At 46.7% G+C, this 15,601-nt stretch overlaps 2 protein-coding genes across 17 annotated transcripts in view; both read left to right on the forward strand.

Moving 5' to 3' along the window:
• gtf2h2 (general transcription factor IIH, polypeptide 2) overlaps positions 1–1,937 on the forward strand; it is a 38,331-nt gene extending 36,394 nt beyond the window's left edge. For all 6 annotated transcript variants that reach the window (XM_061765070.1, XM_061765065.1, XM_061765066.1 and 3 more), the window contains one exon: positions 1,346–1,937. In XM_061765070.1, the coding sequence (XP_061621054.1) occupies positions 1,346–1,456 (111 nt within the window). In that variant the 3' untranslated portion in view covers positions 1,457–1,937. The remainder of the gene's footprint in view (positions 1–1,345) is intronic.
• Positions 1,938–3,907: 1,970 nt separating this feature from the next.
• dhfr (dihydrofolate reductase) overlaps positions 3,908–15,601 on the forward strand; it is a 42,465-nt gene continuing 30,771 nt past the window's right edge. For 5 of the 11 annotated variants that reach the window (XR_009787059.1, XR_009787061.1, XR_009787060.1 and 2 more), the window contains exon 1: positions 3,910–4,100. Coding sequence is in view for 5 of the 11 variants with exons in the window: in XM_061765077.1 (XP_061621061.1) it covers positions 4,009–4,100 (92 nt within the window). In the remaining 6 variants the exon portion in view is untranslated. Of the gene's footprint in view, positions 4,101–15,601 lie in introns of all 11 variants that reach the window. The other 6 variants (XR_009787057.1, XR_009787058.1, XM_061765075.1 and 3 more) reach the window with 4 other exon arrangements.

Below are 15,601 nucleotides of genomic sequence, written 5' to 3' on the forward strand. Positions count from 1 at the left end.
AAGCCCCGACTGGTGGAGGGCTGCAGTGATGGTTGACTTGCTAGAACTTTCTCCCATCTCCCGACTGTATCTCTGGAGCTCAGCCACAATGATCCTTTGGGTTCTTCTTTACGTCTCTCACCATGGCTCTTCTCCTCCAATTGCTCAGTTTGTCCAGATGGTCAGCTTTAGGAAGGGTTCTGATCGTCCCAAATGTCTTCCATTTCAGGATTATGGAGGCCACTGTGCTCTTAGGAACCTTAAGTGCAGCAGAAGCCAAATCTGTGCCTTGCCACAATTCTGTCTCTGAGCTCTTCAGGCAGTTCCTTTGACCTCATGATTTCTGATTTTTTTAGTATTTTATTGCACAACCTTTTGCGTCAAACTTTCTGTAACTTAGTCGGACTTTTTGGCCCACTATTCATAAGCCAAGTGCTCCAACTTTTTCAGGTTTGAAGGGTGCCTTCTCCAGACTGGTTCTGCTTCTTTCACAGATGTTCACTCGTTTTTTAAATAGAGACTCTTCAGAGTAGCCTAATGTTTTATTCTTAGCCATTCTTATTTTTTTGTGAGCCGTGTTTGTGTCTATCTTGTTGGAAGAACGGCGACCAAGCTTTCTGAAACTGGGCAGCACATTTAGCTCCAGAATGCCTTGATAGACTTGAGATTTCTTTGCACCCAGCACAGGTTCAAGATGCTGTGTGCTGGATTGGGCAAAGCAGCTCTAGAACATAACTGAGCCTGATGTTTATTTCACAGTAGGTACAGTGTTCTTTTCTTTGTATATACTGTATGACACAGGCAAAATGGTTGAAGAAAGAAAACCCAACAATCATCACAAGAAAATTGTCTCAGAAGCATAGTGGCATTTCAGCAAATTCTGGTCTGATCAGTTTCAAGTTATTTCACTGATTATTGTGGGGTTTTCATTCTTTAATAACAGGGTACCAACAATTTTGTGCCTTGTTTATAACCCTGCTATGAGAAAACAGCAGGCTCAGTTTTATTCTAAACCTAATAAATTGAACTGCTTGGTGGCCATTACTGCAATCAAGTGTTTGCAATAACTAGCAATTGGTTACATTAGGTTAAGTTTGGATCTCTTTTTTTTCTTCCCATAATAAACAGTTTCGAAACTTCTATTGCATTTACAGTACTCTGGTTATATTTGTCTTACATTAAAATTAGTTTGATCTGAAACATGTTGGTCTGATAAAATAAAAATACTCCAGCTAACTCATAAGAGGACAAATGCCTTTTCACTGCATAAATAGCATACATTTCTCATCAAGCTCTATAAATGTATGATGTCAAACTTCTTCAACATTATTTTCAACTTACTGCTGTATTCTCCATCTGTTTCTAGATGTTCACCTGTCCGTTCTGTCACAGTATGTTTTGTGTGGAGTGTGATCACTTCATTCATGACTCACTACACTGCTGCCCTGGTTGTGTTCACACTCAAGGCACCCCTTAAAACCACTCCCAGTGGTGCGAAGAGGGTGAGAGAAGTGATGATTATTGTAAAAGCCTGTGACTGATATGTTGGACAATTTTTAATTTGCAGCGTTGAAGTGGTGAGGCCCTGGCTGCGCCCCCAGAACACACCCACTCTTGTACTTGGATTAGTTTGTCCATTAAAGCAATTTTGAATATTAGATTTTGGTTAAATAATAGATTTACATAAAGTACACAAAGACAGTCCTGTGACACGTTTTTTTTAATTTTGTATTTTTTTTTTTAGGATGTTGATAATTTGCAGACAATTTCATTTCCGAATCACTTATTTCAATGGCTGATTCAGCTGTTTGTTCAACAACTACGGGATACTTTCTTGTGTTAAGACCTGTCTTCTGAGCTTCCATACAACAGTACAACAGAAACCAGCACTTACACGACAGTGATGTTGTTTATTGATGTTACAATTACAAAGAACAATAAAGCTGAAATGTTTTTTATTGCTGCCTTGTAATCTTAGTTTTTTTTTTTTCAGTCCTGTGCCAACGGGATGATGTGTTCAGACTGACCTTCTCCATTGAATTGTCAATCACTTTAGTGTATTGTACTTGTTATAGCACTTCCAACGATTGAGATACCTACATACCCCTTTCCCAAAAAATTAGAATATCATGGAAAAGTTTATCTCAATAATTCCATTCAAAAAGTTCAACTTTCATAGATTATAGATTCAGGGCAAACAATTTAAACATTTTCAAGTATTTATTTAGTTATTTTAACATAATTTTGGGCTTCCAGCTAAAGAAACCCACAAAATCAGGAATTAAAAAAATTTGAGAACTGTGAAGAAATAAGACCAAATTCTGCAGGCCATAAATGTTTTAAAATGAGTGTTACACACTAATAATCTAGTAAACTCAAAGCACCTGTACAGGTTTCCGCAGGTGTCATTAAATTGCCTCAGTTTGGTTCAATTGCCTCAGTTGGGTTCAATATTGGGAAGACTGCAGACTTACAACTGGCCAGAAGACCATTGATACCCTCCATAGGATGGTTAAGCCACAGAAGTTCATAGCTAAGGAGGCTGGCTGTTCACACAGTGCTGTGTCCAAGTATATCAATGGAAAGTCTAGGAGAAGGACAAAATGTGGCAGGAGAAGATGCACCAGCAAAAGAGATGACCGTGGTCTTCAGCAGATTATCAATCAGAGAAGATTAAAGAATCTAGCAAAGATCCAAAAAGAGTGGAATGAGACGTGAGTCAGCTTCAAAAACCACCACATTCAGACTCATTCCGGGAGATGGGCTACAACTGTCGGGTTCTTCTGGTCAAGCCACTTCTGAGCCTGAGCCAACGTAGGAAACATCTCAACTGGGCCGAGGAGAAGGAGCACTGGACTGTTGGCCAGGTTTCCAAGGTCCTCTTTTCCGATGAAAGTAAAGTGTGCCTTTCATTCAAGAATCAAGGTCTAAGGGTTTGGAGGAAGACTGGTGAAGAACAGAACCCAAGCTGCTTGAGGTCCAGTGTGAAATATCCACAGTCAGTCATGATTTGGGGTGCAATTTCCAGTGCAGGTGTTGGTAAACACTTTCTTAAATCCAAGGTCACCGCAGCAGTCTACCAGGATCTTTTAGAGGACTTCATGATTTAGAGGACTTCATGATTTCTTCTTCTGAGGATCTGTAGGGAGATGCAGATGTCATCTTCCAGCAGGACTTGGCCTCTGCCCATACCGCCAGAAGCACCAAAACCTGGTTTGATGCCCATGCCATCACAGTGCTTGACTGGCCAGCCAACTCGCCGGAGCTAAACCTCATTGAGAAACTTTGGGGTATTATCAAGAGGAAAATGAGGGAAACCAGACCCAAAAATACAGAAGAACTGACAGCAAGCATCAAGGAAATCTGGGGTTCCATAACTCTCAGGAAATGCCACAGGCTGATTGCCTGAATACCACGGTGCATCGAGGAAGTGATTAAAAGAAAGCGATTCTCAATCAGGTATTGATTAACATATCGTTTTGAAAGTACCATATTTTGATTGAATTCATGTGACCCTAACTTATTTAATTTTTCTACAAAAACGGAGAAGTAAATGGGGATTTCTTCACAGTATCCAAATGTTTTGAATTCCTGATTTTTGTGTTTTTTTTTAGCTTGGTTGCCCAAATTATGTAAAAATAAACAAATACTTGAAATAGTTTAAATTGTGGGCTCTGAATCTGTAATCCATGAAAGTTTAACTTGAATGGAATTAGGGAAATAAACTTTTCTATGATATAAAAACAATTTTTTTGGGGGGGGAAAGGGTCTGTGTAACACATTCACAGTATTTAATGGGTTTTTGGCTGCATAGATATAGTATGGAAGAGTATATCTTTGTGCAAAGTGGTACCTCCATTCCCTCACCTGGGATCACTCACCCGCCGATCCTCACGGTGGCGGTAATGCACCTAAAGGTGATTTGCCAACCACTGCTTTTAAAAAAAAACAAATAATAAATAAAAAAAAGACGACGATACAGGCTGTGTAGAAACTTTCGCGAAAGTAGAACTGTTTAAGTCAACGACAATGTCTCGAGTACTGAACGCTATCGTTGCAATGTGTCCTGATCTTGGGATAGGCAGAGACGGACATCTCCCCTGGCACCCCATAAGACTCAAGTAAGTCAACGTAAATCGCCACTTTTGGTGGTATTAAAGCGTGTTCACAGATCGAGTGAAACACGTAAGAATATTGGTTCGTCAGGGTTTAAAAAAACAAAAAACAGAAAAAAGGAATGGAATGGCATTAACGGAGCACGTGAACTGTCTCCCCCTCCCCTTTTTTTTATTAGATTTGTGTTTTTTTTTATTTGTGCAAGCTCGCCACACTTGTCACTTTATACTTTCCCGTTACTCTGCAAATCCATTCAAGTTCAATAAACATCAGCAGTTGGGAGAACGCTACGTGAACCTTATTCGGGTATATCTGTATTTAATATGCACAGAGTATATTGATTCAATGGTGATAGTCGGAGGCCCCTTGGTCAACGTCAAATCGTGTTTCTTGGGCTGTTTTTGGAATGTATAGTGCCTTATTTATTGAGTTCAACGGTTTGCAGGTCTCCACCAAAAGAGGTTTGATCAAGATTTAAAAAAATTAAAAATAGGAAACAATCTTTCTTATAACTATTTAAAATATGGTTTCCTTCCAGTTACTGATGGTGTCGCGGTTCATTCGCCTGACTTCAGTGCAGCCAGCGTGGGTTTGTTTCCCACTCAGTGATGGTCTCGACAGTATATGTGACTTGCGACTGACAGTGAAATCTGCAGGGTTGGGGCGACCTTTATTTTGAAATGCCACATCAGATTTGGGTAGGACCACTTTTGTTGGATACCTGGGGTGGTGTAGTGTCCCCCAGAACACTGCGGTCAAGCCAGCCACCACTCGTAAAGTAGCAGTCAAGCCAGCCGAACCCTAATTTTGTTCATACTAGGCATTACGGTAATAGGTCGCCAACTCGCGGCGAAAGCCACCTTCAAAATAAAAGCTTCCCAATAATACGGACGTAAGTGCTCTTCGGTTAAGGGATGCAACCAGCAAAGTTAATTTGAATCTTAAGATACATTACATACATACATACATACATTAAAAAAAAAATACTTTATTTGATATCTTAGGAAAAATAAATGGCAATGGACTGCACTTATATAGCGCTTTATCTCCATCATCACAGTGGCCAAAGCGCTTTACAAAGACTCATATTCACACACACATTCATAAACCAATGGGCGACTGCTGCCATGCAAGGCGCTGCCATGCCCACTGGGAGCAAATTAGGGTTCAGTGTCTTGCCCAAGGAAACTTAGACATGCGGACAGTCGTAGCAGGGATTCGAACCTGTTCTACCTACTGAGCCAAAGCCACCCCAACATAATCCCATTGGTATCGCAAGACAAGTCCAGATCTGTGTGACAGACCACCAAGGACTCCGCGAAAAGAGGTTTGATGAAGATCTGATATTGTATTTAAAAATAAAAATCTCTGAAAACTGCATATGTTGCTTTCATTATCCCTGACTGAAAAAATCTGTTAAATCTTTTTAATGAGATATCGCAACACCGGTCCAGTTCTGGGGGACACTACACCACCCTAGGTCTCCAACAAAAGAGGTCCCATCAAAATCTGATGTGGCATTTCAAAATAAAAGACTCTTGAAATTGGTGTATTTCACTGCCATGATCACGGATTTCAAAAATTCTTTAAAAAAAAAAACTCCGAGTTATCACAACACCAGACCAGTTCTGGGGGACACTACACCACCCCAGGTCTGCAACAAAAGAGGTCCATCAAAATCTGATGTGGCATTTCAAAATAAAAGTCCACTGAAATTGGTGTATTTCATTGCCATGATCACGGATTTCAAAGATTCTTTAAAAAAAAAAAATCCTAGTTATCACAACACCAGACCAGTTCTGAGGGACACTACACTACCCCAGGTCTCCAACAAAAGAGGTCCCATCAAAATCTGATGTGGCATTTCAAGATAAAAGTCCACTGAAATTGGTGTATTTCACTGCCATGATCACGGATTTCAAAAATTATTTAAAAAAAAAACCTCCTAGTTATCACAACACCAGACCAGTTCTGGGGGACACTACACCATTCCAGGTCTGCAACAAAAGAGGTCCCATCAAAATCTGATGTGGCATTTCAAAATAAAAGACTCTTGAAATTGGTGTATTTCACTGCCATGATCACGGATTTAAAAAATTCTTTAAAAAAAACAAAACTCCTAGTTATCACAACACCAGACCAGTTCTGGGGGGCACTACACCACCCCAGGTCTGCAACAAAAGAGGTCCCATCAAAATCTGATGTGGCATTTCAAAATAAAAGTCCACTGAAATTGGTGTATTTCACTGCCATGATCACGGATTTCAAAAATTCTTTAAAAAAAAAACCCTCCTAGTTATCACAACACCAGACCAGTTCTGGGGGACACTACACCACCCCAGGTATCCAACAAAAGTGGTCCCACCCAAATCTGATGTCCATCCATCCATCCATTTTCTACCGCTTATCCGAGGTCGGGTCGCGGGGGCAGTAGCTTTAGCAGGGACGCCCAGACTTCCCTCTCCCCAGCTACTTCATCCAGCTCTTCCGGGGGTATCCCGATGTGTTCCCAGGCCAGCCGAGAGACGTAGTCTCTCCACCGTGTCCTGGGACGTCCCCGGCGTCTCCTTCTGGTGGGACGTTCCCGGAACACCTCACCAGGGAGACGTCCGGGAGGCATCGGAATCAGATGCTCCAGCCACCTCATCTGGCTCCTCTCAATGCGGAGGAGCATCAGCTCTACTTTGAGCTCTTCCCGGATTACCAAGCTTCTCGCACTATCTCTAAGGGAGAGCCAGAATACCCTGCGGAGGAAACTCATTTCGGCCGCTTGCATCCAGGATCCACAGCTCGTGACCATAGTTGAGGGTAGGAACGTAGATCGACCGGTAAATCGAGAGCTTCGCCTTTCGGCTTAGCTCCTTCTTTACCACAACGGACCGATACAAAATGTGCATCACTGCAGACGCTGCACCGATCCGCCTGTTGATTTCCAGTTCCATTCTTCCCTCACTCTTGAACAAGACCCCAAGCTACTTGAACTCCTCCCCTTGGGGCAGGATCTCATCCCCAACCTGGAGAGGGGACGCCATCCTTTTCCGACTGAGGACCATGTTCTCATATTTGGAGGTGCTGATTCTCATCCTAACAGCTTCACACTCGGTTGCGAACTGCTCCAGTGAGAGTTGGAGATCACGGCTTGATGAAGCCAACAGAACCACATGCTCTGCAAAAAGCAGAGCTGCAATAGTGAGGCCACCAAAACAGACCCCCTCTACGCCTCGGCTCCGCCTAGAAATACTGTCCATGAAAGTTATGAACAGAATCGATGACAAAGAGCAGCCTTAGTGGAGTCCAACCCCCACCGGAAATGAGTCTGACTTACTGCCCCCAATGCGGAACAAACTCTGACTCCGATCGTACAGGGACCGAACTGCCCATATCAGGGGGTTCGGTACCCCATACTCCCGAAGCACCCACCACAGGACCCCCCGAGGGACACGGTCGAACGCCTTCTCCAAGTCCACAAAACACATGCAGACTGGATGGGCGAACTCCCATGCACCCTCGAGGACCCTGCCAAGGGTGTAGAGCTGGTCCACTGTTCCACGGCCAGGACGACAACCACACTGCTCCTCCTGAATCTGGGATTCAACTTCACGATGAACCCTCCTCTCCAGCACCCCCGAATAGACCTTACTAGGGAGGCTGAGGAATGTGATCCCCCTGTAGTTGGAACACACCCTCTGGTCCCCCTTCTTAAAAAGGGGGACCACCACCCCAGTCTGCCAATCCAGAGGCACTGTCCCCGATGTCCACGCGATGTTGCAGAGGTGTGTCAACCAGGACAGCCCCACAACATCCAGAGCCTTTAGGAACTCCGGGCGAATCTCATCCACCCCTGGGTCCTTGCCACCGATGAGCTTTTTCACCACCTCGGTGACCTCAACCCCAGAGATAGGAGAGCCCGCCTCAGAGAACCCAGACTCTGCTTCCTCATGGGAAGGCGTGTGAGGAGGTCTTCGAAGTGTTCTCCCCACCGACTCACAACGTCCCGAGTTGAGGTCAACAGCGACCCATCCCCACTATACACAGCGTTGATGGTGTGCTGCTTCCCCCTCCTGAGACGGCGGATGGTGGAACAGAATTTCCTCGAAGCCGTCCGCAAGTCTTTCTCCATGGCCTCACCGAACTCCTCCCATGTCAGAGTTTTTGCTTCAGTGACCACCAAAGCTTCATTCCGCTTGGCCAGCCGGTAGCCATCAGCTGCCTCAGGAGTCCCACAGGCCAAAAAGACCCGATAGGACTCCTTCTTCAGCTTGACGGCATCCCTCACCGTTGGTGTCCTCCAACGAGTTCGGGGATTGCCGTCACGACAGGCAACGAACACCTTACGGCCACAGCTCCGATCGGTCGCCTCAGCAATGGAGGCGCGGAACATGGTCCACTCGGCCTCGATTTTCCCCCACCTCCCCCGGAACATGAGCAAAGTTCTGTCGGAGGTGGGAGTTGAAACTCCTTCTGGCAGGGGATTCTGCCAGATGTTCCCAGCAGACCCTCAGAATACGTTTGGGCCTGCCACGTCGGACCGGCATCTTCCCCCACCATCGGAGCCAATATCACCACCAGGTGGTGATCAGTTGACAGCTCTGCCCCTCCCTTCACCAGAGTGTCCAAGACATGCGGCCGCAAGTCCGATGACACGACCCCAAGGTCGATCATCGAACTGCGTCCTAGGGTGTCCTGGTGCCAAGTGCATGTGTAGGCACCCTTGTACTTGAACATGGTGTTCGTTATGGACAATCCGTGATGAGCACAGAAGTCCAATAACAGAACACCGCTCAGGTTCTGATTGAGGGGGCCATTCCTCTCAATCACGCCCTTCCAGGTCTCAGTGTCATTGCCCACGTGAGCATTGAAGTCCCCCAGCAGAACGAAGAAGTCCCCAGCAGGAGCGCATGCATAGGCACAAACAACACCCGAAGGCGGACTGAGGCTACCCTCTCGTCCGCAGAGGTGAACCCCAACGTGCAGGCCCCCAGCCAGGGGGCAATAAGTATACCCACACCTGCTCGGCACCTCTCACCGTTGGTAACTCCAGAGTAGAAGAGAGTCCAACCCCTCTCGAGAGGACTGGTACCAGAGCTCAAGCCATGTGTGGAGGCGAGCCCGACTATATCTCGTCAGAACTTCTCGACCTCGCACACCAGCTTGGGCTCTTTCCATGCCAGAGATGGTGACATTCCACGTCCCGAGAGCCAGTTTCTGCAGCCGGGGATGGGATCACCAAGGTCCCTGCCTTCAGCCACTGCCCAGCTCACACTGCACCCGACTCCAATGGCCCCTCCCACAGTTGGTGAGCCCATGGGAAGGGGGACCCCCGTTACCCTTTTGGGCTCTGCCCGGCCAGGCCCCATGGGTGCAGGCCCGGCCACCAGGCGCTCGCCTTCGAGCCCCACCTCCAAGCATGGCTCCAGAGGTGATCCACGTCCGGGCAAGGGAAAACGTCTTCCTGAATATTTTGTCATCATAGGGGTTTCTGAAGCTGTGCTTTGTCTGGTCCCTCACCTAGGACCTGTTTACATAAAGCCCCAGACAAATTAGCTCCTAGGATCATTGGGACACACAAAACGCTCCACCACGATAAGGGGACAGTTCAAGGAGGGGCCAAATCTGATGTGGCATTTCAAAATAAAAGTCTCCTGAAATATTCATATTTCACTGTCACTGCCACTGATTTAAAACATCCATCCATCCATTTTCTGAGCCGCTTCTCCTCACTCGGGTCGCGGGCGTGCTGCAGCCTATCCCAGCTATCATCGGGCAGGAGGCGGGGTACACCCTGAACTGGTTGCTAGCCAATCGCAGGGCACATACAAACAAACAACCATCCGCACTCACATTCACACCTACGGGCAATTTAGAGTTGTCAATTAACCTAGCATGCATGTTTTTGGGATGTGGGAGGAAACCGGAGTGCCCGAAGAAAAGCTCGCGGGGTCAGCCTTACCCTACTGAGTGTGGGCAAAAGACAGAAAATACCCTGAGCTGGTCGGCAGTCAGTCGCAGGGCACATACACTGTAGAGACCATCACTGAGTGGGAACCAAACCCACGCTGGCTGCATTGAAGTCAGGCAAATGAACCACGACACCATCAGTAACTGGAAGGAAAACAGTGTATTTTAAAGAGTTACAAGAAAGACGGTTTTCTATTTTTTTTTTTTAAATCCCCTCCTTGAGCCGTTACCTTATTGTGGTGGAGGGGTTTGTGTGTCCCAATGATCCTAGGAGCTAAGTTGTCTTGGGCTTTATGCCCCTGGCAGGGTTACCCATGGCAAACAGGTCCTAGGTGAGGGACCAGACAAAGCACGGCTCCAAAAACCCCTATGACTAGTACAATTAATGGATTCAGGTTTCCCTTGCCTGGACGCGGGCCCCCCTCTGGAGCCAGGCCTGGAGGTGGGGCTTGAAGGCGAGCGCCTGCACCCATGGGGCCCGGCCGGGCACAGCCCGAAAGGGTAACGTGGGTCCCCCTTCCCATGGGCTCACCACCTGTGGGAGGGGTCATAGGGGTCGGGTGCAGTACGAGCTGGGCGGTGGGCGAAGACGGGGACCTTGGCGATCCGATTCCCGGCTACAGAAGCTGGCTCTAGGGACGTGGAATGTCACCTCTCTGGCAGGGAAGGAGCCCGAGCTGGTGTGTGATGTCGAGAAGTTCCGACGAGATATAGTCGGACTCGCCTCCACGCACAGCTTGGGCTCTGGTACCAGTCCTCTCGAGAGGGGTTGGACTCTCTTACACTCTGGAGTTGCCCACGGTGAGAGGCGCCGAGCAGGTGTGGGTATACTTATTGCTCCCCGGCTCGGCGCCTGTACGTTGGGGTTCACCCCGGTGGACGAGAGGGTAGCCTCCCTCCGCCTTCGGGTGGGGGGACGGGTCCTGACTGTTGTTTGTGCCTATGCACCAAACAGCAGTTCAGAGTACCCACCCTTTTTGGAGTCCTTGGAGGGGGTGCTGGAGAGCACTCCCGCTTGGAACTCCATTGTTCTGCTGGGGGACTTCAATGCTCATGTGGGCAATGACAGTGAGACCTGGAAGGGCGTGATTGGGAGGAACGGCCCCCCCGATCAGAACCCGAGCGGTGTTCTGTTATTGGACTTCTGTGCTCGTCACGGATTTTCCATAACGAACACCATCTTCAAGCATAAGGGTGTCCACACGTGCACTTGGCACCAGGACACCCTAGGTCGCAGTTCGATGATCGACTTTGTGGTCTTGTCATCGGACTTGCGGCTGCATGTCTTGGACACTCGGGTAAAGAGAGGGGCGGAGCTGTCAACTGATCATCACCTGGTGGTGAGTTGGCTCCGATGGTGGGGGAAGATGCCAGACCGACGTGGCAAGCCCAAACGTATTGTGAGGGTCTGCTGGGAACGTCTGACGGAATCCCCTGTCAGAAGGAGTTTCAACTCCCACCTCTGACAGAACTTTGCTCATGTTCCGAGGGAGGCGGGGGACATCGAGTCCGAGTGGACCATGTTCCGCGCCTCCATTGCTGAGGCGGCCGACCGGCGCTGTGGCCGTAAGGTGGTTGGTGCCTGTCGTGGCGGCAATCCCCGAACCCGTTGGTGGATACCAACGGTGAGGGATGCAGTCAAGCTGAAGAAGGAGTCCTATCGGCCCTTTTTGGCCTGTGGGACTCCTGAGGCAGCTGATGGGTACCGGCTGGCCAAGTGGAATGCAGCTTTGGTGGTCTATGAAGCAAAAATTCGGGCATGGGAGGAGTTCGGTGAGGCCATGGAGAAAGACTCCATCTGGCGCCTCAAGAGGGGGAAGCAGTGCACCACCAACACTGTGTATAGTGGGGATGGGGCTCTGCTGACCTCGACTCGGGATGTTGTGAGCCGGTGGGGAGAATACTTCGAAGACCTCCTCAATTCGACGAACACGCCTTCCTTCGTCTGCAGGATGTCCGGGCTCTCCCTTAGAGATAAGGTGAGAAGCTCGGTCATCCGAGAGGATCTCAGAGTAGAGCCGCTCCTCCTTCACATCGAGAGGAGCCAGATGACGTGGGTGGGGCATCTGATTCGGATGCCTCCCGGACGCCTCCCTGATGAGGTGTTCCGGGCACGTCCCAACGGGAGGAGACCACTGGGACGACCCAGGACACGCTGGAGAGACTACATCCTTCGGCTGGCCTGGGAACGCATCGGGATCCCCCCAGGAAGAGCTGGATGAAGTTTCTGGGGAAAAGGAAGTCTGGGCGTCCCTGCTAAAGCTAATGCCCCCGTGACCCGACCTCGGATAAGCTTTTGTTGGATACCTGGGGTGGTGTAGTGTCCCCCAGAACTGGTCTGGTGTTGTGATAACTAGGAGGTTTTTTTTAAATAATTTTTGAAATCCGTGATCATGACAGTGAAATATACCAATTTTAGTGGACTTTTATTTTGAAATGCCACATCAGATTTTGATGGGACCTCTTTTGTTGCAGACCTGGGGTGGTGTAGTGCCTCTCAGAACTGGTCTGGTGTTGTGATAACTAGGATAATTTTTTTTATGAATTTTTGAAATCCGTGACCATGACAGTGAAATATACCAATTTCAGTGGACTTTTATTTTGAAATGCCACATCAGATTTTGATAGGACCTCTTTTGTTGCAGACCTGGGGTGGTGTAGTGTCCCTCAGAACTGGTCTGGTGTTGTGATAACTAGGAGGTTTTTTTTAAAGAATTTTTGAAATCCGTGATCATGACAGTGAAATATACCAATTTTAGTGGACTTTTATTTTGAAATGCCACATCAGATTTTGATGGGACCTCTTTTGTTGCAGACCTGGGGTGGTGTAGTGTCCCTCAGAACTGGTCTGGTGTTGTGATAACTCGGAGATTTTTTTTTAATGAATTTTTGAAATCCGTGAACATGACAGTGAAATATACCAATTTCAGTGGACTTTTATTTTGAAATGCCACATCAGATTTTGATGGGACCTCTTTTGTTGGAGACCTGGGGTAGTGTAGTGTCCCCCAGAATTTATCTGGTGTTGTGTTAACTAGGATTTTTTTTAAAGAATTTTTGAAATCCGTGATCATGGCAGTAAAATACACCAATTTCAGTGGACTTTTATTTTGAAATGCCACATCAGATTTTGATGGGACCTCTTTTGTTGGAGACCTGGGGTGGTGTAGTGTCCCCCAGAACTGGACCGGTGTTGCGATATCTCATTAAAAAGATTCAACAGATTTTTTCAGTCAGGGGTAATGAAAGCAACATATGCAGTTTTCAGAGATTTTTATTTTGAAATACAATATCAGATCTTCATCAAACCTCTTTTCATGGAGTCCTTGGTGGTCTATCACACAGATCTGGACTTGTCTTGCGATACCAATGGGATTATGTTGGGGTGGCTTTGGCTCAGTAGGTAGAACAGGTTCGAATGCCTGGTCCGACTGTTCGCATGTCGAAGTGTCCTTGGGCAAGACACTGAACCCTAATTTGCTCCCAGTGGACCTGGCAGTGCCTCGCATAGCAGCAGTCGCCCATTGGTTTATGAATGTCTGTGTGAATGTGAGGCTTTGTAAAGCGCTTTTGGCACTGTGATGATGTAGATAAAGCGCTATATAAGTGGAGCCCATTACCATTTATTTGTCCTAAGATATCAAATAAAGTACATTTTTTAATGTATGTATGTAATGTATTTCAAGATTCAAATTAACTTTGCTTGTTGCATTCCTAAACCGAAGAGCACTGACGTCCGTATTATTGGGAAGCTTTTATTTTGAAGGTGCCTTCGCCGCGAGTTGGCGACCTATTACCGTAATGCCTAATATGAACAAAATTAGGGGCGGCTGGCTTGACTGCTACTTTTCGAGTGGAGGCTGGCTTGACCACAGTCCCAGAACTGGACCGCTGTTGCGATATCTCAGATTTTTTTAAACAGATTTTTTTCAGTCAGGGGTAATGACAGCAAAATATGCAGTTTTCGGAGACTTTTATTTTGAAATACAATATCAGATCTTCATCAAACCTCTTTCAGTGGAGTCCTTGGTGGTCTGTCACACAGATCTGGACTTGTCTTGCGATACCAATGGGATTATGTTGGGGTGGCTTTGGCTCAGTAGGTGGAATAGGTTCGAATCCCTGCTACGACTGTCCGCATGTCGAAGTGTCCTCGGACAAGACACTGAACCCTAATTTGCTCCCGGTGGGCCTGGCAGCGCCTCGCATGGCAGCAGTCGCCCATTGGTTTATGAACGTGTGTGTGTGAATGTGAGGCTTTGTAAAGCGCTTTGGGCACTGTGATGGTGTAGATAAAGCGCTATATAAGTGCAGTCCAGTTACCATTTATTTTTCATAAGATATCAAATAAACTACATTTTTTTTAATGCATCTCAAGATTCAAATTAACCTTGCTGGTTGCATTCCTTAACCGAAGAGCATTGACGTCCGTATTATTGGGAAGCTTTTATTTTGATATTGGAAGTCAACTGTTTAAGAGGTTGATGGCAAAGGGGAAGAAGCTGTTGAAATGTCTGCTGGTTTTAGTCTGTATTGTTCGATTGCGCCTACCTGAGGGAAGGAGCTGGAATAGGTGGTGACCAGGATGTGGAGGGTCCGCGAGGAGCTTGCATACCCTTGTCTTAGTTCTGGCAGCGTGTAAATCCTCAAGATTGCGCAGGTGGGAACTGGTAATTTTTTTCGGCAGTCTTGACTGTCCGTTACAGTCTGATTTTGTCGTCCTTTGTGGCAGCACCAAACCAGCCTGTGATGGATGAACACAGAACCGATTCAATGACTGCTGTGTTGAACTGCAGAGCGTAGCTTTGCAAGGTGAATCGACGGAAGCAGCGTTCCAAATTCTCGCTGATGCAGCCTGACCAGGACAACAGCTCGCTACCCCCTATGCCATCTGCGCCTCCTCCATGCACAATAGAACGCAGCTGCTCCACCATTAAGTAGTGTCGAGAAAAAACTTTGATCTGTGAAAGTTGGCAGAAAAAGGTCCGCAGGGTAGTCCCCAGTCCTTAGCAAATCTTCCCTTGTCTCAGTAAGTTGCATAGTGTCGCCAAATATAAACGAAAATGACAAAAAACAAAGACAATACTAGAGAGCGGATCACAGAGGCGACCACTTGTGTAGGCACCATCTTGTAAATGCATATATTCGACTGATCAGTGAACAAGATATAGCGCACTAAATAAAAATCCCCACTTATAAGTAGGTTTGGACATCGTTTGAAGTTGAGTGATTCTGGTCCCGATTCCGGTTCCTCATTTCGATTCCAGTTCCAAACGATTCTCGATTCTGCTTCTTTTAGGGGGCTGGGTCAAAAAAGTTTGCATGGTTTAACGAAAGGGTGTCCAAATTATAAACATCAATTTTCTTAGCAGCCTGCAGCATAAATTTAAATGAACGTTTGACTTTGACTTGGTTCTTTATAACCAGTATCAAATTCAAACCTATGAACTAAAAGGCAATGTGTGTGGAACTAACCCAATTGACTTAATATTCATTTAAAAGTTAAATATAGCATTGTTAAAATAGTTATTTGCAACTGTTTTATCAT

The sequence above is a fragment of the Phyllopteryx taeniolatus genome, unplaced genomic scaffold, assembly GCF_024500385.1.
Source record: "Phyllopteryx taeniolatus isolate TA_2022b unplaced genomic scaffold, UOR_Ptae_1.2 contig_25, whole genome shotgun sequence".
NCBI classification, from domain to species: domain Eukaryota; kingdom Metazoa; phylum Chordata; class Actinopteri; order Syngnathiformes; family Syngnathidae; genus Phyllopteryx; species Phyllopteryx taeniolatus.